The sequence below is a fragment of the Ptychodera flava genome, chromosome 14 (assembly GCF_041260155.1).
Source record: "Ptychodera flava strain L36383 chromosome 14, AS_Pfla_20210202, whole genome shotgun sequence".
NCBI lineage: Eukaryota > Metazoa > Hemichordata > Enteropneusta > Ptychoderidae > Ptychodera > Ptychodera flava.
The window spans coordinates 26,452,071-26,478,940 of record NC_091941.1 but is presented as its reverse complement, the minus strand read 5'-3'; the positions used below and the strand labels follow the sequence as shown (position 1 = coordinate 26,478,940).

General features: G+C 41.7%; 3 protein-coding genes across 6 annotated transcripts in view; all 3 read right to left on the bottom strand.

Moving 5' to 3' along the window:
- LOC139149935 (cyclic AMP-dependent transcription factor ATF-3-like) overlaps positions 1-19,302 on the bottom strand; it is a 35,974-nt gene extending 16,672 nt beyond the window's left edge. Inside the window, exon 1 of one of the 2 annotated variants that reach the window (XM_070721998.1) lies at positions 19,029-19,302. Coding sequence is in view for 1 of the 2 variants with exons in the window: in XM_070721997.1 (XP_070578098.1) it covers positions 1,618-1,638 (21 nt within the window). In the remaining variant the exon portion in view is untranslated. Of the gene's footprint in view, positions 1-1,617; positions 1,741-19,028 lie in introns of those variants that run through there. The other variant, XM_070721997.1, reaches the window with a different exon arrangement.
- LOC139149937 (cyclic AMP-dependent transcription factor ATF-3-like) lies at positions 8,341-15,271 on the bottom strand. Of its 2 annotated transcripts, none has more exons than XM_070722000.1 (3): positions 14,793-15,271; positions 14,037-14,138; positions 8,341-12,562 (listed from the first exon to the last, which is right to left on the bottom strand). In XM_070722000.1, the coding sequence occupies exons 1-3, from the start codon at positions 15,084-15,086 to the stop codon at positions 12,329-12,331; spliced, it is 630 nt and encodes a 209-aa protein (XP_070578101.1). In that variant the 5' UTR covers positions 15,087-15,271; the 3' UTR covers positions 8,341-12,328. The 2 variants fall into 2 exon arrangements, with proteins under 2 accessions (XP_070578101.1, XP_070578102.1); XM_070722001.1 differs by having other exon boundaries at positions 8,341-12,936; positions 14,793-15,269.
- A 2,385-nt stretch (positions 19,303-21,687) lies between the features above and the next one.
- On the bottom strand, positions 21,688-26,102 carry LOC139149938 (cyclic AMP-dependent transcription factor ATF-3-like). Of its 2 annotated transcripts, none has more exons than XM_070722003.1 (4): positions 25,881-26,102; positions 24,711-24,972; positions 24,084-24,191; positions 21,688-23,502 (listed from the first exon to the last, which is right to left on the bottom strand). In XM_070722003.1, exons 2-4 carry the CDS (start codon positions 24,927-24,929, stop codon positions 23,254-23,256), a joined length of 576 nt encoding a protein of 191 aa, XP_070578104.1. In that variant the 5' UTR covers positions 24,930-24,972; positions 25,881-26,102; the 3' UTR covers positions 21,688-23,253. The 2 variants fall into 2 exon arrangements, with proteins under 2 accessions (XP_070578104.1, XP_070578103.1); XM_070722002.1 differs by lacking the exon at positions 25,881-26,102 and adding an exon at positions 25,710-25,850.
- Between the last annotated feature and the right edge of the window lie 768 nt (positions 26,103-26,870).

The following is a 26,870-nucleotide window of genomic DNA, read 5'->3' as shown; positions in this document are numbered from 1 at the left end:
TCGTATTAGACGTTTATGAATCGGCAGTGTTGGTTGAGATGACTCATTCATTGCTAATATTAATGCAAAATGTGTGACACAGATAAAATTTTAACTTCCATATGTCAACAATGTGTCCCGCCAGTCTGAGCAAAAGCCTGTCTATTAAAACGACAGGAAAAGCAAAGCCCTTTGCAAAACCACGTGAAAATGACGGCGGATGAACTGTAGGGTGATATCAAACAATCTAAAGAGTTAAGAAAAATCACTATATATGGTTCGTCTCAAACGGACCGTTTATGAAGAGACCCTTCTGTGCTGTCAATGTTCATGCAAGGAACTATTGTCCTAGTCAGGGTGTTATCACAATTGGACATATTTGAAAAACAAGTTAAATCACTTAATGGTAATGTCGACTGAATTACAAATACATCAAAACTCGTCATCGAACATAGATACATTGACACACTGTAGATATATAGATATAGATAGATAGATAGATAGATAGATAGATAGATAGATAGATAGATAGATAGATAGATACATACATACATACATACATACATACATACATACATACATACATACATACATACATACATACATACATACATACATAGAGGGAAAATACACATACATACATACATACATACATACATACATACATACATACATACATACATACATACATACATACATACATACATACATACATACATACATACATACATACATACATACATACATACATACATAGGTCACTAGGTGCCGTACGATGTGAGTTTATTGAATTTAATCAGTCTTGTTTGTTACATGTACTGTTCATCCTTTCACCACCCTGGAGCATCGTTACATGAGCTGGTTCTCGAATTATAATGACATACATACATACATACATACATACATACATACATACATACATACATACATACATACATACATACATACATAGACACAAAGACATATATACACACATACATAGATAGATACACACACACAAACACACACGCACACACACACACATATATATATATATATGTATGTACATACATACATACATACATACATACATACATACATACATACATACATACATACATACATACATACACATACACATACACATACATACATACATACATACATACATACATACATACATACATACACACACACACATACACATACATACATACATACATACATACATACATACATACATACATACATACATACATACATACATACATACATACATACATACATACATACATACACCATATATACTGACATACATTCCTCTTATCATGATGCAACCCTGAGTGGTAGTTACAAGTACACCGCGCGTTTCTCAGGCAAAAACAGGTCTCATATTAGTATGACAAATTAGGGCACGGGATGAATACAACGAAGAGTAATAATTTGTCCGGACGTGACGGCACCCCTCGATGTCTTGACACAAGTGTAAGATTCGGACTTGATTAAACGAGATTCTGGCTTGGAAAAAATAGTCCAGATGTGCGTCCTGCCATTGTTTGAATCCAAGAATTTCAATAGCTAAGGGAGAAAAGCGACGAATTTACAATTTTAATAAAGTTTAAATACAGCGCCCTCTAACATTGAGCTGCGTTGTCTCACCTGCTTTTGAGGTTCTCCCATAGTAGAAATTTTTCAATGGTTTTCAACTGCAAAAAGACTTAGACCACCTCTTGATCGAAGAGCAACAAAATTCTGACAAGTTTGACTGTCAGCAACGAATTTGTAATGATATCTCCAGAAATGTTGACATCAGCAGTTTTTGTGCAAAATCACGCTTTGATTACTCAACGCCTTGAAATAATTCTGCGCTTGCGCAAAGGTTACAGTCTGGAACCCTGATAAGAACGCACGAAAATCTAGTATTATTATGCCTTTTTACAATTTTAAATTCTTTGTATAGCCTTTTAGCTGTTGTTGTCAGTAAGCGCCGTAATGTTACTAAGTTGGAATTATGACGTCATCAAATTTGAGTGGCTGGTCTTACTCACAATGCTGTATTCGTCTGAGCTCTGACAATGGTAAGTGGCCCGCGGAGGTCAAAACAATAGCAAAACTAAGTCACTGTTTAGCGGGAGTTTCACGTCTGACCTTTGAAGGACGACTGACCATTTGACAAATGACATAGAACAACTATGCTGACTCCTAAACAGACGTTTTTCGCTTTTGTCAACGGGTCCGGTCTGGTGAAGCAAAAAATATATCAACGGGTTTTATTAGTCAGACCACAGACCCTAGGTCTCGCTCCAGGGCTTATGTTCAGACAAAGGGTGATATATAATTTAACTCTTCATAGTACTGGAAAACTGCCAACAAAACATGCCGAGCCACGTGGAACTCAGTCACAATCACACGAAGGCTGCTACATGTCACGAGAGACAAATTGGGGGGGGGGGGTTAAATCATTTCACATTGCCACGTCAGCAACGTGATTCAAACTATTCAACAATGAGCGAAGTGAGACGTTTTAACACAAACAAAATAAAACAAAATAAGATGAAATATTAGCGAGATTTTCGGCATTTGAACGAGAAAAACCACGAAGTTTTGAAGTTAGCGTAACATTGAACAAAATTTTGCCCTAAGAATACCTTTGGTAGTGTTGCATATCTTACTCATGGACGACGAAAGTACATGTTTTGTATTTGAACGACAATGTGACATTTATTTCCGGTCAAATTTCCCAAGGGCAAGTAAAGCTTAAAAGTTTCTATTCCAGAAAGACCAGTATCTCAGTCAATTATGTTGAAGAATGTTATAGATACTGGGTATCGCCCCGGGGTATCGCAGGGTCATGAAACTTGGAGACAAAGCGATGTCAGATTATCACCAACCAGAACAATAAATACACAACCCCAAATGAGAATATTAAATATTATAAAGCTATATCTCGGTAGCGCAACTTACTCTCGTTTTATGTCAGGCCGACGAAAATTAATATGATAAACATTGCAAAAGACGGAGAAGGGGTCAGACTGGTTGGGAGAATAGCTCAGACTCGTTGGGGTGAAGGGAATGTTTTGGTGAATGGCATTGTCGGTTAATGCGGAACTCAGGTGTAAAAATTACGAAAGATTGAGGATTTACCTATTAAATTGTAGAATGCAAGCATTCAGCCGCAACGCCGAGTGTATAAAGAGTCTATGGTCCGTGTATCGTGTCTGGTGTATTTAAGTTCTTTGTCCACTGTAACTCGAGGGTTGCAGAAATCTTGACGGGAACTGATAAACACATTTATGAAGAACTTTAAGAGCATTGTGAAGTTGTATTTTAGTAGCACTCTGCTAAGGGTACTGACGTTAACTTTATAAAAGAAAGGCGTAAAAGGTAGTCGCTGGAGTTGAACGATTAAATGGCTTCAAATTGGTTTTCATTCATGCATTTCTTAGGAACTACCATACGTTCGTGAGCTGCGATGCAATTTTGTGTTGTGCAGCTGAAAAAAGTCTCGCAGGAACCAAGCTGTTAAAGTCGATTGGGCATAAAAACGTTATGCCCATGTTTGCAAGTTCATCTTTCATCAGGGACGGATAATTTAATATATCGTCCTGAAATGTCTCTCTCATATCCTAAAGCATCTTGTCATTGTCATCCCAAAGTTTCCTTTGATCGGCAAAACCTTGTGGATTTCTTTACGCAACGCCTTTTTACATTAACGCACCTTAAACCGTTTATACTTAAGGTAGAACGCGCCCCGGGGACAGATCTTCGTGCTGTGAAATTTTATCATATTTTTCTAATCTTTCACTTGTTGGGGCTCATTTTAAAGCTATTGATGTGAGAATTTTTTTATCGTCTTGGCGTTTTGAGAATTGAAAACTTTATTTTTCCCCATAGAGTTAACTATCACAGGGATGGCGGCCATTTTGAATTTTGAACATCTGGAAATCTTAGATAATTTGTTGCTCTAGTACCAAATTTTGCACAGTGACCCCTGATTTTTATTCTTGATATGGTAAGAGGGTGGTTAAAAATTTTCGTTGGGGAAAGCTCGAGAAAAAAGTTTAAAACTTTTCACTTTCGAGGCTCATACTACCATAACAATGTTTCCTGTCTAATTTGTGTCCACCACAGTATAGAGAAGAGCAATTTTTCATCGGAATCTTGTCACAACGGCTTCAAACAAACAAAAACAACTACCGAAATTATCATATGAAAGTCGGCTCTTGAGAATTCCTTGTGGCCGTCAGAAAGTATCCGTCGAAGTCTAGCTCACTCACATATTTATTGAGAGCACCGATATTCGTTACTGTTTGCATGATGATTATACTGACCTAAATCACTCGAGTTGGGGTGTTCGGTACAGGGCTCGAAATTAGCGGTAGTCCCGCGTCCATAGACAACCACCTTTTCTCTTGGCTACCAAAAGCCATGAAATGGTAGCCCACATGAACTACCAAAGCCTGGAACATAAAATTCAATTAGTACTTGGCGTGCCATGTCTGGTCTTTCACTTTTGGACCAGCTAAATGCAGTGGACACAGTAAGGCCAGAGTATGACTTTGTTTTGCAAAGAACAAAGACGACCCTGCGATGGAACTTTGCAACAAAGTTGCAATATCTCAACTGATGTACTTGGATGACAGGCACAGAAAATGATGGCCAATGAAAAAGAATATTCTTATTGTATTTTGATCAAAATGTATCAATCACAAACTCCTCCCTACTACATAAAGCCCATGGTCTGTTTTAGCCCTGCTGAGAAGGTGGTGGTCATTGCCATGACGACTATCAAAATTGACATACAACTCTGAGAATGAAATGGTTGTCAATACAATGATTGGTCACCAAACTTTTTAGTGTCACTGTCGTCAATTATACCAGTCTCGCTCCTTTAGGTAATAAAGATGTGCAAGTATTCACATCAAATGACTAACAAATTCACTTCATGGGCAGAATCTTGGAAAACAGCTTTTCTTCTCTTGTTCATGAATAAAAAAAACCCTGAACTAAAATATGCATGGGCTACCCGTTGTCACTGGGCTACCAACTTCAGAATATGGTAGCCCAAATGCACTACCAGGGAAAAAAGTTAATTTCGAAACCCCTGCGGTAGCAGAATTGTTTCAGAAGAGACAATTTGCTTCGTTTTTTCAGAGTGACATGTTGCTCATAATTGTTTCTCTTAGTGTACAGCGCAAAAAAATAACTCATATGGCTCATTAGCATAAAATATGTATAAATTTCTCTTGGGATTTAAAGCCTCGAATGGACAGTAAAACGTGCGACGTGTCAAAGCAGCTGCTACGTTGACGAGTTGAATACTGGGCCAGTGTGTTGTACGAGTAGAAGAAGATGAATCTTTAAAGTTATGTGTAGAACAATAAAACATCCGGGATATCGTCAAAAGTTACAGCTTCGTGTCTCCTAACAATTCTGTGAAGCTTTCCCTTGAGCTGTCATATCGTGACACCGTAATACTGAGAGGGACTGTTAATTCTACAAGGTGGAGCGCCGTGGCTCACAAGCGGAAAGCATCTTCCGCTTTAATACTTCGACCTTTGACACGAGGTAAACCAACCTGATTTTCAAGATTTGACACCTTTGACACAAGTATAATGGTTTTGGCAAAAAGGCAAACATTCTTTTGCTGATGAAAATAACAGTCGTTTATCACGGCACGCTTGAAATAAATGCTTCAACGAATGGTGGAAACTTGCTGTGCTTTAGCCGTGTCTAAAGGGAAAATATTATCTGAAAAATTGGCTTAATTTTGACAATTGTTGAGAGCCCTTACAGAGAAATGAAATGACTAATGCAGCTGCCAAACAGGCTGAGCTTTGTAAACCGCGCCCTTCATTAAATCTCAGACTTCTTGGTGCGGAAGCGGAAGTTGAAAGATGCCATCGATCTGAAAGCGAAGCTAGCTTCTGAAAGTGAATGACGTATTGAACGAAATATTGAATGACAACTCGTAGTTGTGCCATGAATTCTACGCCAGTGACAAAGAAGAAGCACGGAACTGGAATTCATCATGCATGTTTCGTCAAAACTGACGCAGAGCAATGATCTTACAGACAGATATTTCGCTGCGAATGGAATCGACGCAGTTGTTACCAATACTTCCTTGTCGTGCTGAGTGAAGTAATTGCCGCGATGTTGATTGTTTGAGAGACGATATACATGACAAAAACGAGCAAAATTGACTGAGTTTTTACTTAATGACTGAAAATTCACAAATTGTTCCACAAAATCACCCTGTGACAGGCTCCTCGCTTAAAAGAGGGTGAACGACAAAAATATATCTTTGGCTGACTTATAATTGGGATTACATACTCCTAATGTCTCTTTCTCTTTGTTTCCCCAAAACCCTGACTTCAATAACATCATACACTCAAACTTAAAAGGTATAGCTTCCGGACTAAAATCACAGAAATTAATTGGAAATCCCGGGAAAAAGTGTTGCTTGGTTCATCGCATGGCAAATAAACACGTCTAGAGATGTTTGCTGTTGGTAAGCGAACCGACGAGAAACTGTAGTCTATACTGAGCCAATCCGCAACGGAATGGAAATTACCGCTCTTTAATCACATGAAATTGAAGAAAGACATCATCTTTTATAAAAATACCTAAAGCTTGATAGCAATCATGACGCCCTCCACGGAAGAATTAAATCCCACTTTAAAATTGTTTTTGTATGAATCACAGTCCATACGTGTACTTGTAAATTATTTGGTCGGATTTGTCGTCCATCGGAAATTGTGTCATTGTTTTCATTTCTCAATTTTCGGTCACGTGAGCAAATGGTGATTCACAGGTGGGGTGGGACGGTACAACATGTGATGGATAGGCGAAGCAAGGGGGGATTAAATAACTGACGAAATACTAAACGATAAACGGACTGCGGAAGGTTGCATCCTTGGCAGCGGGGAGAGAAAATTTCTGGCTGTGAATGACATCTCTGCTCTCCCTTACTACCTGTGTGAATGATGTCTTTGGCTCCTTGTTGTAATTCTAAGGCGCTTAAAAAAGAGCTCCATGATCATGCTCACAATGCTACTTGAACAGACTCGATTCAGCATTGGTTTTCATATGTCTAGAATTACAATTGTGGATGACGCCCCCATAGAAGAGTATCATGTTTGAGGCTGTCTACTTGTTTTTCGTCCCTCACTTCTTTTGTTTATGGTTTATTGTCCTGTATGGGTTCTTCCTGTTTGCATATACTACTGGTATTGCCTTTTGCACCCATGTAGGCGTATCTGTTGACTGAATTCGGGATAAATAAAATCATATCATTGTTTGGTACACGAAATTTTCACTTCTATTGATGTTCAAGTTGTGCGTGGACGATTTAATTGCGTTTACAATGGTCTAATTTGGTGGCGTTTGGGACAGTCATGCCAAATTATTTCGAAGGTCGGTCTCTTCCAGTCAAATGACCAGGTAAATCGCAGACTGCAAAACCGACTAGTTCAAAATAGACCTCATTGTCTTGGCCCGCATAAAGGTGAAATTGTGCCTTTCTGTTTGTGCTTGCAGCCCCCCTGGGGGTTCAATGAATCACACTTTTTACAAAGTCTACGCCCTGTCTGAGCACGTGCGTGCTTTGCAATTGTGCGTAAAAGTGCTCATCATTCGACTAGAATCACCTTGAATACATTGAGGAACAGCCAATCAGGTTCCAGGGAATGCAAACGACTCGCTTCGTCGTCCATATTCTGTAATTGTTGTCTTTTTAAACAATATGCCATATTTCAAACGCGTAAGGGAAGCATGATTCATCCCTGACTTTGTTCAATGTTTGTGAATTGCATAAATCAATATTTCGCAAGGCAGAGTCTGGAGCGACCTGTATTGCTGACATTTGTTTTAACCATATTTGGCATGGAGACAAAATTCTAGATAATGCTTTCAAACACAATACACGGAAGTGAGTGTGAGGTTTCAAGATTTTGCTATTTCACAACCGGGATTCCCCTGACAACAGCCAATGAAAAACTGTACACTCCTGGCCGATGTTTTGATGAGAGAGTCCGCAAATTAAGAAATGAATCAATGATGCTATACTCTTGCAGCTGACTTCAGCGGGGTTTTTTGACAGTGGTTAACTGAGACATTCTAGGATTAATGACTTAATAAAAAAGGGGGAGAGGAAATACCAGAGTCAATTGTTTGGCAAACATTTCGCAGGTGGCACAAATTCATGTTTGTGCATAAACAGCATTGACTTCCATGGTTGCAGTACGAGCCACATTCATATCAAAATGTAATTTATTCATTCATTGATATCTTTCCTTCATCCATCCATTCAAAGGATTTCTACTGAAACACAGAAAGGAAGGGAACAAACAAAAAAGTGACAGCCTACACACTTTGACCAGATTACTTTCGTCTCATAATATTTTAATAAATTCTGTAGCTGATAAACACATGTACAAAAAAATCTTTGCATTACATATCTATATAAAATTTCATATCAGTATGTACACAAATATCACCAAAAAAAACATACCAAAGCACAAAGATTATCATACTTTGCGTTGAAGCACTAACTTAATTTGATTGACTTTTGGTCCCTGGTGAATTGTAACACTCATCTGCACGAAGATCCGACAGCTGGGAATACTGGCAAGATGATGAATTCTAGCTCTGAAATAGTACAGATTTCAGTTCGTACTCTAGGGGTTAAGAAAAATGCTCCAGGAGCAATTCGACATTCTAAGATCAATATTTCCGGATAGTTTGAAATACAAGCTAATCCAAATTTATGAAAGTTCTGAGAACAGCATTCTGCACAGTCGCCCTTCACGCATCAAACTTGGTTAAAATAAGACAAAATGAGCGATGGGTACATTGTTGTACAACGGAATGCACCCACTTGGCTAGGATTTTCCAAAGTAGCACATACAGGGTGCAGCCTGGGCCTTTAAATTTGACCCCGATTTTGACTTCAACGGGATGCTGACACTTATCACCGCGGGATGTCGGCGTGACTACGACTCTTTAAAGCTTTCCTAATCCATCGTCTGGCATTTCTCTCACGTAGCAGGGGTCAGTCACCCTTACCAGGCGACAGCGGAAAACCTGTGATTGTCATAAACCCAATCCTACCGCTACATCATTAGCTGACGGAGCACAGTCAGACTTTCTATTGGGTGAAGTGCACAAAGCGAAATAGCAAATCCTGCACTTTATGGCACAAAGCTACCCCTATCTAGTACCTCCCTATGTAGCCCTGAAAACAGTCTTTGAAGCTCGGTACAAACGAATGTCGACTACCGAAGACCCAAACGTTCAAGGTCATTGACTCCATGCATTATTGAGAAATTTCTAACACGTAACGAATTTTAACAGTGTGAGCAAAATTTGACGTTGCTGCATACGTGGTCGTGCCACGAGAGCACATCGAGCCAAGTGAACTGTTTAACTTCCTGCGCAGAAGTTTTAATCACAACTGCGAACATTGACGTGTCTCTGCGCGATCGATCAGATTCTCTCCCGTTCACATCCTGTACCGGCCAGCCGACAGCAGAAACGTCAAACATCCTTTGCTTTGCTTTTGTTCCAGATTAATACGTAACACAATTTCTCTTTATTTAATTTCATCGGTGCCTAATTACCCTGGAACAATTAAACGCGGCGTCGGCATCGCACCACCTCACCTACGTTTACTACGGTCGATTGGAAAGCCCGACAAAAGCAGGACCACATGTGCTGATGGCTTCGTCTTTCTCCATTATCCTACCATGGCAAGTTCTGAAAGAGGAAGTGTGGATGACTGATATCTAGATTCCACTTCCTTTTCTTTATCTATTTATTTCTGTTTTGTGCAAGACATGTCGTCGACGATTGGCTACAGGGAGTAATCGAGAGAAAAAAACCCAGCAAACATGCGGTAGAGCGACTGTATCGGAGAACTTAACTGAATGGACCACCACAGTAGTGTCGGTTGGGCGGTGGCTTGGACAATAAAGGTTGCTGGACAGTTCAGGAGTGCCTGACGCACAGTTATTGGATATTTGTCATTGAAATAATAAGTAATCGATGCCATACAAACGACATGGTTGTTACTCCATGTACAGGACGCCATAGGAATATCAAGGTGAGTGTTTTGATATTGATGGTTGACGATTGCAGGAGCGCACATATTTTTAACTCTACATTTCATACTGACTCAAGTGTTCACGTATATAATACGTATATAGACGTATTTAGTTGTGTCGCCCACGAAGGTAGGTCTGTTGACACTCACATAGATCACTTGCGAACACGCCTCATGGACCTGTCAGGGTGTCGGCCGTTCAGTAAAAACGCATATGCAGAAGTAAATGTACTCAATATTCACGGTCTGACTACTGAAGTCTGTACTACCATGTACTGCCCCCATGAAGCGTTGCTTCTAATTTTCGACACAAAAAGGCAAGCGGTGAATTGTCCCGAGAACAACGGTTTGGTCGTGCAACAATTTCATCTTGAGCGTGAAAGGAGGCGATGTTTTAGAGTAGATGACACGGAAATCACGACGACGACGGTGATTTCACCCATTGCCGACATTTACGCCGGTGACGTTGCTTGCAATCCTGCACTCGCAAAATCACGTGGGCCTATATGTATGTACACTCAGTATGTATCGCATATGGAAAGAATATAAAATATGGGAATAAAAAATGTCCCGTCACAAACAACTCCGCAGAACTAAGAAATAGTGCAAAGGAAAACAATCGACGAAAAATTGATGAATCACCAGAGTGTTGGACAAAATTTACAAATATATTTGCTGGTAGGGGTGGCAATGGTCTGCGCAGGACCACTTTCATACGGACAATTGTCGTACACGGACCCAGGTGATTTGAATCATCGGTTTTACGTCGATGAGTATCAGCTGCACATCAAGGCCGGAATCAAGGCCAATGATCTTAGCTACAGCACACACTTCCTGTCTAACGTTTGCCTCGCACAATTAAATTATAATTGTAGCGCGCTCAGTAAAGTTCATCAACCTTGCCCGTCAAATGAACTGTATAATTATTCAAAAAATTCATAACTTACAACAGTAAACGTAAAAAGGTTTGAAACACGTAAAAAAAGGAGCTACTTACACTGAAGACAACTAAAAACTATAGGTTCAAGTTAACAAGATAAAAATGAAATGGCAGAATGTAAGCATTCAAGAATCCTTTCCAAACGTTTGCTTCAATGAGACAATGGAAAATAAAATTATCTTCAATCAGCTTATGAGAACAACAGAGCATTGCTACATTAACCCTAAAGTATACATCAATGCAATCTTTCCAGTCATTAGTCATTTTACGCTACTTAATTACATATGCCGAGGCCGATTTGTTGGGCATCCGGTCACTGTTCTAGGTAAAACATAACGCCCTGACTGTTATAATGCCGTGCATTTTCAATTTTTTTTCTTTCATAGTTACAACCCAGGTTTGAGAAAGGATTTAAAGGGAATGCCCATATTGCAAACACGTTCAGCGAGTGGAATAACTTAATTCCCGCGTGAAGTGGAATAACAAAATATTGACGTCAAATGATGGAAACTTTGCTCCTCAGCTGTTAGAAAGTGCTGTGCACAATTGGCCTCAGGAGAGTGAACGTTTGAAAGGATACATATATCTGGTGGACAGTCAGATATGTTTAATGTCGTTTCCCACTGGCCTTGCTATTCTACTGGCCTCATCCTTTGATGAATCAAAGTGGTCAATATCTACTGCTTTTGTAATCATTAATACTCCTACTGGTGATATTTTGTGGGGAGAATGCCCATATAACATTGAGAACAAGCATGGCATGTGATCTATATATATATATCTATATATATATATATATATATATATATATATATATATATATATATCTGTGTGTGTACACACAAATGTACAAATACATTGCGAATGGGGTAGACAAAGTTGTAACACACCTCATCCAAAATCTGTCTTGCTTCGTCAATTTACGGTCACATGCATGGTATATATAATTGTGGCTACAGGAGAGAAGTTATAGCAGTGAAATTTCTTGATTTTTGCAGTGAGTGTACTGGATGAGGTGTGTTACAAAACAAATATTGACTGGGGCATCTTTGGGCAGCTGCATTTCTTCGTTTTCACTAGGACCCAAGAGCCATTCTGAGTCGGAATAGGTGATTGTCGAGATATTCTTTTATTATCTTCTGGTTTCGTGTTGTCGCATGTAAATATGGTTTACTTCTTCTAAGGGTGCAGATGTTCAACTTGGGAGTCTCCCTGACTTGTAGGCGATGGAGCAGGGGGCCTTTATCACCCCCACGAGGTAAATACCTTAAGAAGCGATCATAAGTCTTGGGCATCATTAGACAGTGATTGCTGTCAGTTTTTCAATGTTACCGCACCTTTGTTGACAGGCACAGAGCCTCTGTTTGTTCTGCAGAATGCGACTGTTCTTGGTAGCGAGGATGGTGCCTGTGGTCGAGAGCCACTACCTGGGGTTCCCTCTCGCACACAGAACAACTCAGCCGCATCGTTTTGATGGCGTGGACCCAGTGCTCTCTCCTGTCCTCAAGGAGGCGCAGTTTTGCCTTCAGGGCGATGTTGGTGTCCAGCAGGTCCTCGATCATCTGTACACAAGAGTTAACATTGAAAGCTATATCAGAGAACTTTTTGAACTCACATTTACTCGGTAGATTTGTGCTCCTGAAAAAAAATTGCCTTCGGGGCTCGTATTGTCTCGGATCACTCAGCTCCCTCAATAAAATACGCGCTTTGATATAGTCTGACAAGCAGATGAGGGCTTGTATGGGCTAGTGAGCTGTGTGATTGCGTGTGCATATGTTCAGAACATCAGCTTCATGGAGCCGGGAAACGAAGGCATCTGCAAAATTGCACTCGGTCTCACTTGACCCAGGAGACGGGTGAGAAAGTTCTTGTGATGCTCAAGGGCTCGGATCTTCTCGTGGAGGGCGGCGTTAGCTTCCTGTAGGCGTTCGGACTCCTGTACATGTGAAGGCAAACCAGAAAACGGGCAAACTTTGTAAAGGTGTGAGAGATGGGGTGCAAACAAAGTTTGTTGTAATACAGCTAAAATTTCAGACAGAAAAGAAATGTGATGGTGTTGGAATTTTGTAGCTTTCAGAGGTATTGTCTCAGCGTTGTTTATTCGCCTTAACGCTCGGGATTCACGCGATCGTGGAACACTTGACAGGCTTTCTTTCACTTTATAACCAACAGCAACATATCCCGTGCTATGACATATGACTGTGAGAGTCGATTTCATCGATGCTCTCGGCAATATAGAAAATATCAATTTGAAAGAAGGTCAAGACGAAATACAGTAAAATTTCTGCAGTTATGATTTTTGCCTGTTGTATATGTTGTCGATAAACATTTTTGTCCGTTTATCGCGGCACGAACGCACAATCACAGTCACGCATCTATATAATGCTGAGTGAGCGACAACTGGACCAGGACAATGACCTCGAGCTCGTTGAAGCCACTCTTGTTTTAGCATATAAAACTGTACGTATTTCCACTTTAGTAACAATAACTGTGACTTTTCATAACAATGTCATCTTCATTCAAAAAAAGTGTTATTTCTTTCTTTTTCTCCCTCGTGTGTTGAGTTACACAAAAACACTGCATTCTCTATACACGATGTACGATGTTAGAAATTCTATTCCGGGCACAAAATGTCAGGTGTTGATGACAGATAGGTTTCAGAGGGGAGGGAACGAATAAAACATGTCAAACAAGAAAATCAGGACAAAATTTGACAAAGCTGATAGACATTTGACAATTTTAAGGAGAAATACAGCCAAACGGCGTGTCAATGAAGGCCTAATGTTTCCTGTCTCCAAAACTGCTCACTGAGTACAAAGTTTGTACTTACTCAGTGCGCACGATAAATAATTTGAGATATCATCTCCGATGATAGGGGCGGACCTGACACGATGATGTAAGTACTTCCTGAGATAGAGTTGCATCAGTTTTGCCCAATTCGGTCTTCGAAGCGACATCGGACTCAGTGTGGCAAAATAATTCACAAGCGCGTAAACTGGGCCTGAGGTCACGTGATCATGCGAAGACTGTATTTACCTTGTGCAAAGAGTCTGTTGACTCTCGCTTCCTGTTTCTGTATCGTTCGGCGGCGAGTTTGTTCTGTTCTCGTCTTCTTTGGCGTCTCTCCTCCTCGGCGTTCTGTTTGATGACAGAAAGGGACACTGAGTAAAAAGCCACGCAGATTTTTTATGTGCCTCTGCTTTGGGGAGGACCGACCTCTTGTACTAGGCCATGCCGAATTATGGGTAAGTTACTGATATAGTCAATTAGGTGGGTGTTTCAAATCTGAGTGAACACCCGCCCACGTGTTCAGATCATACGTCATCCGCTATCAATTTCAAAAATGAAAGCCTACGTGCGACTCCGGGTTTGTACTAGGTTTGTGTGAGGGCAGATAATTGTACAAGCTTACGAGAGCATGAAAATCAGCTGTTCGTTATCACTACGTCAAAGTGGGTCGATCAGCTACAGGGTTTCGCGTTCTCATTATCTGCCAGTGCATGCGCTCCACTGGGGCGATGGTTATCGACACACGGCTTTTCATGTTAGTGACCCTGCAAAGTTCACTCTATGTCAAACCAGACAACCGGTCATACACGTGCATGCAGAATCAAGTATTGAGAAGTGGTTACCCAGCATGTCTTTTGAACACGGCGGTAGGTAGGTAGGTAGGTTAGATACCGACTAGCAGTAATTTTCATACGATGCTGCATATTTTTCCAATCACCAACTACAGTCCCCCCCCCGTAGTTAAGAAGGTTATACCGTAATGGTAATGGTATTAGATCTCACCTGTTCCTTTCTTACGCTGTCCATGTCGATTGTCAGCTCAGTTCGGCTGCTGCTTCCGGATTGAGCACTTGCATTTGACCCAGCAGTGTGACCGCCACTACAGACCAAGTCTTGCCAGCCAGAGCTTGTCGATCCGGCGGCCAACAACAACAGGGGCGTCTTCGTAATATCCCCACTGTCCGCTGTATGCGTACTGTTATGATGCTGGTGGTGATGTGTGTTGCCGTTCATTTTGTGGTGTCCTCTGTCTATCACGCAGTGGCTTGTCGTAAGTTGGAAGAAGTTCACGAACATAATAGACGCGCGACTTGCTTAGTCAACAGTTTCTCGCTGAATGGTGCGGCCTCGGAAATGTCGCAGCATCAAAACCGTGTCTCTCGCAATCCAGGCTATGTATTGCAACACCATGATATCGGTCACGGGGATCCCCGGTAAACGACGCTCGCGCTTGTAATTACACGTCATCGATCGCATGACCGTATGCAAATTTCACCAAGGGAATGTTCCAGAACGATGATGTAAACCTCAAAAAGTGTTGCATCAGCAATCTTGCCAGCACCGTATTGTAGACCCCCTAGGTCCATTGGATTTCAGACTTAACCAGTTTGCATAGCGCGTTGCGGAAGACACCTCTCGCGCAAATTGATGCATGTTGCGACCTGGCTCATTCATATTCATAAAATGACGTCGACAGTCGTCCGTGGAGCAGTGTGACCTTCGTAGCGCTGAAAGTTCAGTCTAGGCGCACCTGAGTGTCTGGTGATTTCAGTTCGCGCAGTCTCGAATTTTTTCGATCGACGTCTGCTTTTGCAGTTAACATTCCGTCGTACGCCAGCGCGGAACGCGGCCGCTACGCTAATTAATATTACGGTGACCGATTCGTGAAGACGCCGACAAATAACTGTCTAAATTTAGAGGTATGTTGACATACAAAATCGAAATCGTCCTATTTCAATGACAGCCTGTCAAGGTTGCGGAGAACAATGTTTATTGACACACAGACGGACACAATGGACAGCCGTCCCTGCGAAGGCCTCACCGAGTGGGGCCCACAGGCAGAACGCTGGCAGAGAAAATACACCGTAGCATAGCTAAATTTGTGAAAACTGCTAGCTTCGAACTGTTGCAAATCAGATGTAAAATGCCACTAGAGCCACAAAAATCGCGCAATTAAATGTGAGTAAAATACCGGGAACATTGAGTAATGTAATAAACATGATAACGCACTGGTTTAATAAAAGAAAATTTGAGAACTGTTGATATAATTTTTCCTGTAAAGGTAGTTTATTTTGTGAAGGTCAACCATTTTACCCAATCATTCCAATATAAAGTATTATAATTTGCACCATATTTTATCTCCAATATGACATTGTTTTATTTTTCAGCAATGAAAATTTGTGTTTTGGGGTTATTTATCATGTGCATATGAAGGTCTGAATTTCTTTCAGTGTTTTACCCTAATCAGTAAACTGAATGACGCCGACGTTCAAGAACTTCCATTATTATAATATTTTTTTTATTATTGTTATTAAATTCTGCGTTCCACAGATTGTCTTGTTTGACCAAAGGTCGCGGCTATGTGCGACAACCTTGTCAAGATAGAATTAAACGTCCGCATGACTGGTCAAGGACAAGACACACGCATAAATATTGATTGCTGGTTGTGCAGCATTCACAGACTAATACCAGCTTTTTTTCCCCCTTTGACTGTGAATTTGTACAAATTATCTATGGGTGTCAACGACTTTTGGAATTAAATGGTACCATTGTTGAAGTTTTTAATTGCTTAAAGATTGGAGGGTAGTTATTTAGTAGCTACTTTGCGGCTATTTAAAAAAACAACTCTGACAAGTCGTACATGCGGGCAGCGTGTAACCGGAGAGCTCGGTCCAAGTCTAATGTTTTTGCATGTGTATGTGTAATTACATGGCATGCCGAATAATAAATAATAGTTATGGTAAATTATTAATTTTTTTTTTCGTCATTTGTAAAACTGCAAATGTTAAAAATTACAATCTGTAGATATGTTGATGTGCTGCTTCATGGCTTTTATACACCACATTGCTTTCAAAATTACTCGATACAAGGAAAACATTTCTTCTAGTTGGGCTTACTACAAGTTTACTTAGGCTATACTCTGACATACATGCGACGGCTTAGATTTCATTGAATGCTTATTGGTGTGAAAAGAATATTTTTCCCCTGGAAAATTGAGATGTGAGAAAATTTTACCCGATCGAATGATCATGTTTACCTATGTAGGAATGAGTCTCTGTATATTCCACGCTGATTACTGTGAAACGGGAATGACAACAGTCATACATGTATCATGATTAATAACATAGGCTGCGCCGTCGGAGTTGAGTTCACGGCCATGGCCGGACTGCTCGTTACAGAAACAATGTTTTGGTCAGCTCCGAACATGGCCTTCAGCCGCACTTAATATTGTTCTGCTCAATGTTTCATTAATAACTCTGAATACGGTGAATGTAATTAACTTGCCACCCTAACTGTTTTAACGGCTGTGGTTTCAGGGCCGAATCGGGAATAACAGTTTCAAACTATAGACAGCTCAAGGCAAGATGGGTCAATTTTCATAATTTTGTTGCGGTAACAAGGAGATTGCAAATGCGCTCAGCACGTTCTGAAGTCATTCAAAAAGTCCATGGCCCACGATTGGGCCGTAGGGAGGGGGGAGTCTTTAACGCGCCAGCGTGCCCACTGCTTGATGAGCGGAGCTGCTGGACAAGATGTGCCATCCCCGTGGGAGAGGGTTGGCGACCGTGAACGCTGAAGCCGCAGGCTAGACGAACAATATCAGGGACTCCAATCAATGGCCAAATTGTGTCAATCAAGACCTCTGAGGCAATATAGCCGTAGTTCAAGGACCTCGGTGCTAAAAGTAGAATGAAAAATATCGATTGTTTTTTTTTCATTTTAAATGTGGACTAGTTTTGTGTCAGTATTGTTTGTAAATCAACAATTTCTCTACCTTTGATGGTTGCTTTACGTTGTGACCAAGCTGGGGGCAGGCAGTCGAGTGTTTCAAAAAACACGCGAAGCGGATTTGATTGAATTTTTCCGTCGACGGTGAACTACGACAAGCAAAACGACAATCATGGCATTTCATGGGATAATCTAAAAGCCGAGGAATAAGCACGTCACTGTAGTAGTGCATTTTCAGATCGCAATTTTTTGTTTTGTAGTACATGTCTTCATTCCTATTCTACTACGGAGAAGGTTCATAGAAGAACACATTTTTTTTCTACACTGATACTTTTTCTCACTCTTTATCGAAATTTCGAGTTCACGGTGAATTTTTGATTACAGAACTGGTGAAAAGGGTTCTATAGCGCACACAGAATACTTCTCTGTTTAAAATACGGAGATTTTGAAGGATAAAAGCTGCATACTATAGTTGTAGAATATTTGAGATATGAATATTTTGACTTGAACAGAATCCGTCAGGTGTCTTAGTGCATCGTAACATTGAAGCTGTACGGTATATCTTTATGTTAATTCATGGAGAGACGCGCTTAGTGATTTTATTTGTTCAACTTAAAAAAGCAGCATTTGTTGATTATTTCGGTGAGTAAGCGAAAATAATTCCACTACCTTCAGTAGTATTTACCTGTGGGGGGCCACTTCTGCGGCTGATTTTCGTTGCTGGTCGGCGTGATCGCTGTAAATTATTGGCAGATTATCGCTCTAAACGTAGGCCAGGATGAACAAAACCGAGAGAATATAAATAATTCTTTTATATTTGTGGATCTCGCTTGATTTCGTTTGCAAGTCCATTTTGTGGGGTATCGCCGCGGCGGCGGCGTGGTGATGGAGGCAGGCGGTGTGTGCAATGCATGTGAACACAAGTGAGGTGTTTGTGTTTTGATACGGCCAGGTTATTGTGTACCGTCAAAGTGAACCCAGACGTTTGGGATGAGAGGCTAGGCCTGCGTTTCATGCCTGCCAATCAACAACACCTAGAGCACTCTGTCCTTGTGTATTCGCGTCAGAAAACCGCAGTACGGCATCGGCTTGCGCTAACCGTTCCCGACTCCGCTCTCTATCGACTCACGTCCACAGACCCCCGGATCGTTGCGCATTCTCGGCAGAAAGCGCAACTGTCACTGTTTGATGTCTCTTGACTACATTTTCCTTTGCTTACCTATTTGGACGCTATTTTTTTTTCTTTTGGTCTCGAAAAATAAAACATCCCTAAGAAAAGCAATAACTTACCCTCACGATGATTTTTGTCTCGTGTTTTTGTACCTTTCGGTTGAGCCGACCATTTTGGCGGTCTAAGTGTAATCAGCGTACAGCATGTCTCCTACTTCACGGCTTCTCGCTGATGTTTGCGCATCAGTTAGGGGAAAGACAACCGCATCAGTCGATTATACGTACATGTCGGGATCTTCGTGATTCAGCCAGAAGGCGTATCTGATGTAGAGGTGGGACGATGAAAATCCGCAACCGAGACCGGTACGTCCGTTCCCCGCGACCAGTGTGATTCGTTCCCAGGGTATAGAAACCAGATGCGGACTAGGGAAGAGGAGGCCTTTGTGTGGGTGGTTTCCAAACACTCCTTACTTACCGCTACCAAACATTGCTGCTTTATTTGCAAACGTAATTTTTTTTGTCTCGTGCCTGTTCCAAAGTGAATCTAATTTACATCGATGTTATCATAGCAGAAGTCCCGCTGTTGTACTGAAATTTCGCGAGCGGATATTGACATAATTGTCTCGATCAATCTCCCGCGTTTCTAGCCCGTGAATCTTATGCCTCGCCGTAGCGGTGTACATTTTAGCGCGTCCACTAATATCTAAATTTAGAATTCACTACGGGTGTGATAATTGTCTCGCCGACAATAAATTATACATGTTCCACGATTATTCTGTGTGGTGTTCTCTCAAAGAATAATTGTTTCTGTTGTGATGTTTGGTTCTTTTGGCAGTATTTCTAACTTGTAACTTTCGTCCTACTTGTCTGCCTATATAGGCTTAACAATGCAAGAGCGTGCCTCTGCAGGCACGCAGAGCGCTGAAAACATCGCTCGCATTCAGCAGTTGGCTAAAATTTATGTGTTTGTCACCCTTGGAGTTGAATTTATTTTTCCTCGTTCAATTTCTTTGTTCTTTTGGTAATCAAGCGTGTCTGCACTTTGTTTGCTTTCGTCCTCAAATGGTCGGCAGGCACATGTAGAAAAGTAGGTCGTTATTGTGTTTTTTTTGTGTGTTTCCAATCTGGTTGATTATCGCCGCAAATGATCACAATAAGCCTCCGGACTGGAAGTTGAGCCAATAATACCAGCGATGTCCTTGTCGCCGTGTCAGACGTGTGCATTGGATTTCTTCGGTGCAGACAGGGGGCCGTTAACAGGTGTTTGATTAATAACGGTCAGCGAGACAGGAAGACACCTCCGACATTGACCAAATACTTAAACCAAAATAAGCCCTAAGCGGAAGCCGCCAAGTCAATAAATTTGATTTTGGAAATGACCCCGAGTGAGAAACAGTAACCCGTTGTCTTACTATCGGTAACCTCCGGGTGTCGCGACAACAATAGGTGTATGTCATCTTGATTCGGGGCCGGGGGTGACGATGCGTAATGGCCCTTAATTTAGACGGTTGGCCACAGACAAGGTTTATGTAGCTTATGGTGTATGGTAGCCGCGCGCCGCTACAAACGTTCCGGTTCACCCGCGCCTTGAGAGCAGTATTGCCGAAGTGCGCTGTTGAGTTTTTATCAGACCGTTGTCGCCGCATGCGCCGCTACATATGTCACCAAACACCGGAACGTTGCAGAAGAAAGCAGTCGCTCGTCTGGGAGACGTCTTTGTAGCGGGTGACAAAACAAAAAACCAAACAAAATCATCGAACAAAGGGAAAGTTTTTGACTACTGTTACACGTGAAACTGTTCTCCGGGTCAATCAAAACAGCTCGGGTCGTCTGAGGTCTGGATAATTTAATGCGAATTACTAGTATCATGAGGGATTGTTTATTGTCGCGTCATTTTTGCGGGCCTTCAGACCGGCACGCGACTAGACATATCTCTTTTATTGATACTCAGTACATACAGTCGTACATAACACGCGTTGTCGCCGCAACGCCAGCCATATAGCGTATATTGCGCGCCAAAACGGCTGCTCTATCTTTCCAATCCGATATCGGCGGGGCTTTCATTTTCTCACAACGGCAGAGTGCGAGAAGCAAAGAAAGAAAGTTATCATTGCCTATTTTAATTTGTGCCACAAGGTAAAGAGCGGTACTTTATGTGGTAGCCGACATCTGAGCTGGGCGGCGCAAGTAACATTAAGAGTGGTTGAAGCCGACTCGAGTCGGCAAAGACAAAGGAAGGGCATTCGGAATTACAACAACAAAAAATCGTTGGTCAGTGAACTGGGCGACTGCCGCCTGTCCGAATTTGTTGAAAGAGATCTCAGTCGACGGTTTGGAATAAAAGACTTCAAAAGAAATCAACTTAATGGCACATTGTTTGACAAGTCATCGGATCACTGCCTGGATTGTCTCGTTGATTTACAGGATAAATACTCCCGACCTATAAAGCGAGGGCATCGGGGAGAGAAAAGTGCGGCCCGCAGATGCAGATTTCAGTAAATAAATTTATCACTGATGTCGCTCGATCCCTGTATCGTTCTGTCTGTGTGAAAAACAAGCCGGGACAGCCTGCACGTGTTTATCGGCCATGGAGCGATCACGTCCACCGTCCCACACGGTGAAAAGTCGGCTGGGGGCCCCGATGGATTTTCGTCTCCCGTCGGTCAAGAACGAGAAGCTTGTGTGTTGTCCATTCATTTCATAGTCGAGTCATAAGGACAGCAAAACAGAATAGAAAACAACACAAACACACAAACAACATAATGGAACCGTGAACCAGTTCATTTGAAACATTTTATTGTACAAAAATACGGAAATAGCATGATTTATGTCCTAATTTTTTTAAGATTGAAGGAAAAAAGACAGTAATCCCCTTACCATAATAAACAATGGACAAATAAAAAAATATTACACAACGATAGTAAAAGGCAAAATGGCTTTAAGTACCAAAACGAAATGTCATTGCCGTCTGTTTTAAGGAAAAGACCAGTTTCCACGAATACCTCGTGAAAATTAATTTTAAGTACATGATTTTCATCAAAGTAAACGCATACTGATAACGCACACGCCCTGATTCATTCTTCACCGCATCGCTCTCATAAATCATCGAAGAAATATTAACATGCTCAGAAAAAAAAGAGGCGATTATTCATCGACAATGGGAAATGATTAATTTTCAGTCGACAACAACAGGTTAAGAATGGTAGAATTCTGTGTGTAAAAGTTCTTCCCAGATGTTTAAGATGAGATCACAAATAATACACTCACAAATCCGAAAAAAACAGAATTTATCCCATGGTGTGAAATGGTAACATGGAATTAAGAACGCGGCTATACAAGCGAAAGAATAAACATTTGAAAACAATTATATGGACCTTGCTGACCGTTGAAAACAAACTTAACTTCTCGGACAGCGAACAAAAGGGATTGGTCTCTTCAAAGTGAAGGATGTTCTTTTCAGGTGAGTTCAAGAAAGGTAATGAGACTCTAAACGATCGATGTCACCAAAGTTTGTTAGAGGAAAAAAAAACTCTTCTGAATGGAAAGGTCGAATTGTTTTTTTTTACCAATCGGTCCATCCAGAAAACAAACTGAAGTATGACAGGGAATGTTGATATGTACATCAGGTGGCATGTGTGTTCCTTTCCCCAGTAACAATCTATTGTTTCCCTGTTTTAGTTCAACTTCTCTCTCTCTCTCTCTCTCTCTCTGTTCTCTCTCTCTCTCTCGCTCTCTCTCTCTGGCGTTTACATTGTGGCCTCAAGGTTCAATATTTTCAATGTTTGTCGCCCACCACGGCCACGGACAAAAAATAAAATAAAATTTTCACGGAATGAAGACTTTTGACAGACTGACCAGGTGAAATACACGAAAATCAGCAAAGAAAGACACAGTGTAGGGTAAATTGAGGTAGGTAATGAAACAATAAACTGAGGATGGTAGGAAACACATGGAATGTCTCATTTTTTGGCTGAACGCCAGGATTGCGACACGCAACTCGACCGAAAACCTTGAGCTGATTTTTTTTCGGGCGGTCATGGGAGTTTTCATGGGAAAATGACAGATTTTGTTCATGAAATGAGGAATTAAATCCCATCAACTATGTCTCCAGACATTAGTGTCAGGTTGAGAGTCACAGGTTTTGTGGTAATTCTTAGGTCTTGTCTGTTTTTCGATTTTTTCCAAACAGAAAAAAACATCGGAATGATGGCAAATTCAGCGTTCCATCTATGTCGGGTATACACACTCCCTGCCAGACGTTTTTCTCACACAAAAAAAAAACGCAGTCCTTTTTGGCTGGCACGTTTTGAACGTTCACCTGACGACGGTCAAACTCTAGTAGTTTTTAGTACATAGATGTCATGAGCGGCTGCGAAAAGGCAGTTGTGTCTGTTACAGACATGTACGGTGTGGCGATGGCGTGATCGACGGCAGTGGCTGGAATGAGGGGCGAATTTGCACAAGGGCTCGGTGGCTGGATCATACAGTACAGCAGGTGAGACTGGAGTGCTTCCGAGAGATGCTTCTTCTCGGCTTCGAGCCGGGCGACATCTGCCTTCAATTTGGCATTGGTTTCTTCGAGTTGCCTCGTTTCCTGAGAAAATAAACAGGCGTTTAAATGTCAGTCACCGACGTTTGTGAACACCTTTAACACACAAGGTGGAAGACAATCAACGGGACGAAAATTCACGACCGGGTGTGTTTTATTTCCTTCGACAATTCGGTTTTCTTACCCAGATACGAGAATCTTGAAGTAATTTTAAATTTGTCAATCCTCATTATCAATTACAATGGGGTAGACGTTCATTATAGCGGCGTCGCACTCTACCTGTTTGCATACAATGGGAGGAAAATTGCCCTCTTTGTGCATTCGAACCTATGTCACTCAGTGTCGCTTGTGCATTATAAACTCTTCGAAATGTTGGTCCGGCTACGGTTATTGAACAGGTGTGATAATCAAATAAAAGTCCACTTCCGGCGAACGACAATTCCCAATTTGTTTTCGCCTATCAAAAATTACGGAAACCCGTTACGTGCGGCAGGAGTCGTTCGCGACGTCTGCGGAACTTGCACCGTACAGTATGGCATGCGACGATCGCAAGGCATCGCAATCCACAACGTGACTGTTGTTTTGAAAGGTAAACCTCTTTAAAGTCAACTAGTGATAATAATTACCGTTTCGAGTACACTAGCCTTTTCCCGCTTCTTGTTTCTGCATTTAGCTGCCGCAACTCTGTTACGCTCTCGTCTGCGAGAGCGCTTCTCTTCCTCTTCGGGAGTAAGCTGTAAAAAATTGTCAAAAATGCGAAACAGTGAACGAGACACTTCATTGACCTGATGGCGGTTCCCGCGTAACATTATTCAATTAGAAATATAATGCTATATTTCCGGAAATCGATAGTGGTAACTTCTCTGCCTTCGCATGAGCCTAGCAGTTAGACTTTACTCGCAGAAAAACCATACACTTTGTCGTCAGATTTAGCGGCGTCATGTACACCAAGATGGCGCCCGTTCGGTTCCAGCGCGAAATACGCACTGCATTTCTACGCAACAAATCCATCGAATTCAAGGTAAATCGACCAGCTCAAACCATTTTGAGTGAAGCATAAATCCCGAAAACTATGAAAATGCCAGTATAATTATAGGTAAATCAAAAGAGGCCGAAAGATTTGAAAGTACGCACGTGGGTTGTTGGCCGAATCATCGGCAAAGCGCACGATTACCCGTACACGGTACATGACATAACAGCGCTCAGTTGAAACGCGACTTCAACGTTCCTACAAGTCCTGTTTTCACACTTACTCTGTCTGGCTTTACTTTCCTAGGTTCCACCCTAAGCTCGTCCAGTCCTTTAGACTTTCGTTTGGCGTTAATGGCGAATTTTAGACTTTCCTTGATCAACATCGGCATGATCACGTTTTGTATGCTGTACTGCTTCTCGTCCGGAGCTGTGTGGGTCGTGTCTTGGCGAAAATTCGCCATGTCGCAGAAATTGAAATCGATGCAAGTTGCCTGGTCCATGATGTTAGTGCAGCTGAATGGGTTACAAAGAGGCAGTAGGCTCCTGGAAAATGACAAAGAATGACAAAAAAAAAACAAGTCAGGCGAGTCTACCGAAGGGTTAGAAAGTGCTGGATCGGCCTGGAAGCCCGTGTGAAACCGCAACGAATGAGTCACCGCGTATCTCGGCAAGTGAATATCTAGAAGTCGGCCTGCTGGCGTACAGTAAGACCGATACCTTGACATGTATTTTCATGAAATGAAACGCTGGCGATGGGGCATATTGCATTTTGTTTCCATTGCAAAAATTTCCTGACGTAAGCATTTCGCTTTGTTGTGACGATTCGCTGACGACCAAATTTGTTGACAAACAGTGTTGGGGGAAAAAATCGCGCGTTTTTTGGGTTGAATTTTCTAAATTCAAACCCGAAATTGTAAAACTCAAAGAGGTGATGACATTTACAGTAACCTGTTTAGTGAAACGCTTTGGTTTCTGCAGTTTCTTACTCCAAAATGACGCTATTTTTCAGAGGCTACTGCCCATGTCTCAGCAGAATTTCAAATATGGGGATTTCCCGGGTCTCAGCTCAGCTCGGCCACTGTGCAATATCGCCCGCGCCTAACCTTATAGCTCTCACATCTAAGTCACTATCATGCTCACAAACAGCCTCTCAACCATGCACCCAGTTGACTGCAGTCGTGCTCATTTACCGCTAGCAGGCAGCTGAAAATGTCATGAGCTGGATTTTTAGCAGGACATGTAAACTTTTGCAACTTTTCCAAATGAATGAACTTACAGACCTGCTCATAATCGATTGGGTGCAGACCTACCGAGCATACCATTACAGGGCAATCCGAAAATCGTCATTTTACACCTCAACCAGCGAACAGACAGCACTCGTGTCATCTACCTCACTTCTTGCCGAAACATGTCATTTCCTGAGCTAAAATAATACATTTCAAGTACCTTACCTAGCAGTTTAAAGGGCCAAAGGCGAGAGCGAGTTCTTCACGTGTGTGTGTTGTTGTCGAGCTAACCAAAACAAGTCTGAACATGCTTGTTCCAAGTCTACCCTTTGCTTTTGTTAATGCCGCGCATGCGCTCTTGAGTGGAAATCAACTCAGCACACGTCAGTCGGTTATTGTGACGACGGATTCCTCATGTTTGCTCAGTAAGAATATCTGATTTGACTTATGTTTCTCTCCTGTCAAAGCTAGAACAATTTACATCATATCCCATGAGCATGTATGTGATTTGCATATTCTGTTTGGGCTTGCTCGCAAGTCTGCTTCCAGCGCGCGTCGACACGCGCTGCTTTGGTACAGGTTGCATTCCAATGCAATGAAATTCGCCGGTTAGTCATTAACAATATATGAAGACAAGGTCGTGCTCAAGTTTCCAATTTAATATTATTATTTCTCCCGCGACCCTGGTCTGCAAAACGATTTTTCACTGACTCATTTGGCCAGCCCAGCAAGATTTTGCGAAGTGTCTGGCAAACGATGACGTCATTCCTATTTTTAACCGCCATGACGTGTGGTGTGTTCATGTTCGTACATGCTCGCGCTCTGCCCGTTGAGGGTGTACATCAACAATAACCACAGTGCACTGGCAGTTCAGTTGAGGCGACGTGCAAGTATGCGGAGTCGTCTGGCGAAGCCGGGACAAGTGACACAAAGAAAACACTTGCAGGGTGTCATTAAATATCTTAACTTTTATTTATTTATTAGGATGTGTTGTCTATGACTGTGTGGTTTGCTCGAGAAATCCTCCCTGACAGAGATATAAAGATTCAAATGACAATATTGATTTTACTCCTCTATGACTCAACCAACGCATGGGTCTACATCGCGCTGGCCGTCAATGCATTAGTCGCTTAACGTCTACACGGACCGTGCTAATTCTCCCAGGGTCTTTTGTGCAACTTTTACATCTCACATTTATTATTAATTGCCTTCCAG

Coding starts and splice junctions, on each gene's coding strand:
- LOC139149937 (XM_070722000.1), bottom strand. CDS start 15,086: ATGTTCGTGAACTTCTTCCAACTTACGACAAGCCACTGCGTGATAGAC. Junction 14,139..14,792: donor ACAGCGTAAGAAAGGAACAG/GTGAGATCTAAT, acceptor GTCATCAAACAG/AACGCCGAGGAGGAGAGACG. Junction 12,563..14,036: donor CAACAGACTCTTTGCACAAG/GTAAATACAGTC, acceptor TCTTGTGTACAG/ATGATCGAGGACCTGCTGGA.
- LOC139149938 (XM_070722002.1), bottom strand. Junction 24,192..24,710: donor GGAAAGTAAAGCCAGACAGA/GTAAGTGTGAAA, acceptor AATTTTTTACAG/CTTACTCCCGAAGAGGAAGA. Junction 23,503..24,083: donor AGGCTAGTGTACTCGAAACG/GTAATTATTATC, acceptor TTATTTTCTCAG/GAAACGAGGCAACTCGAAGA.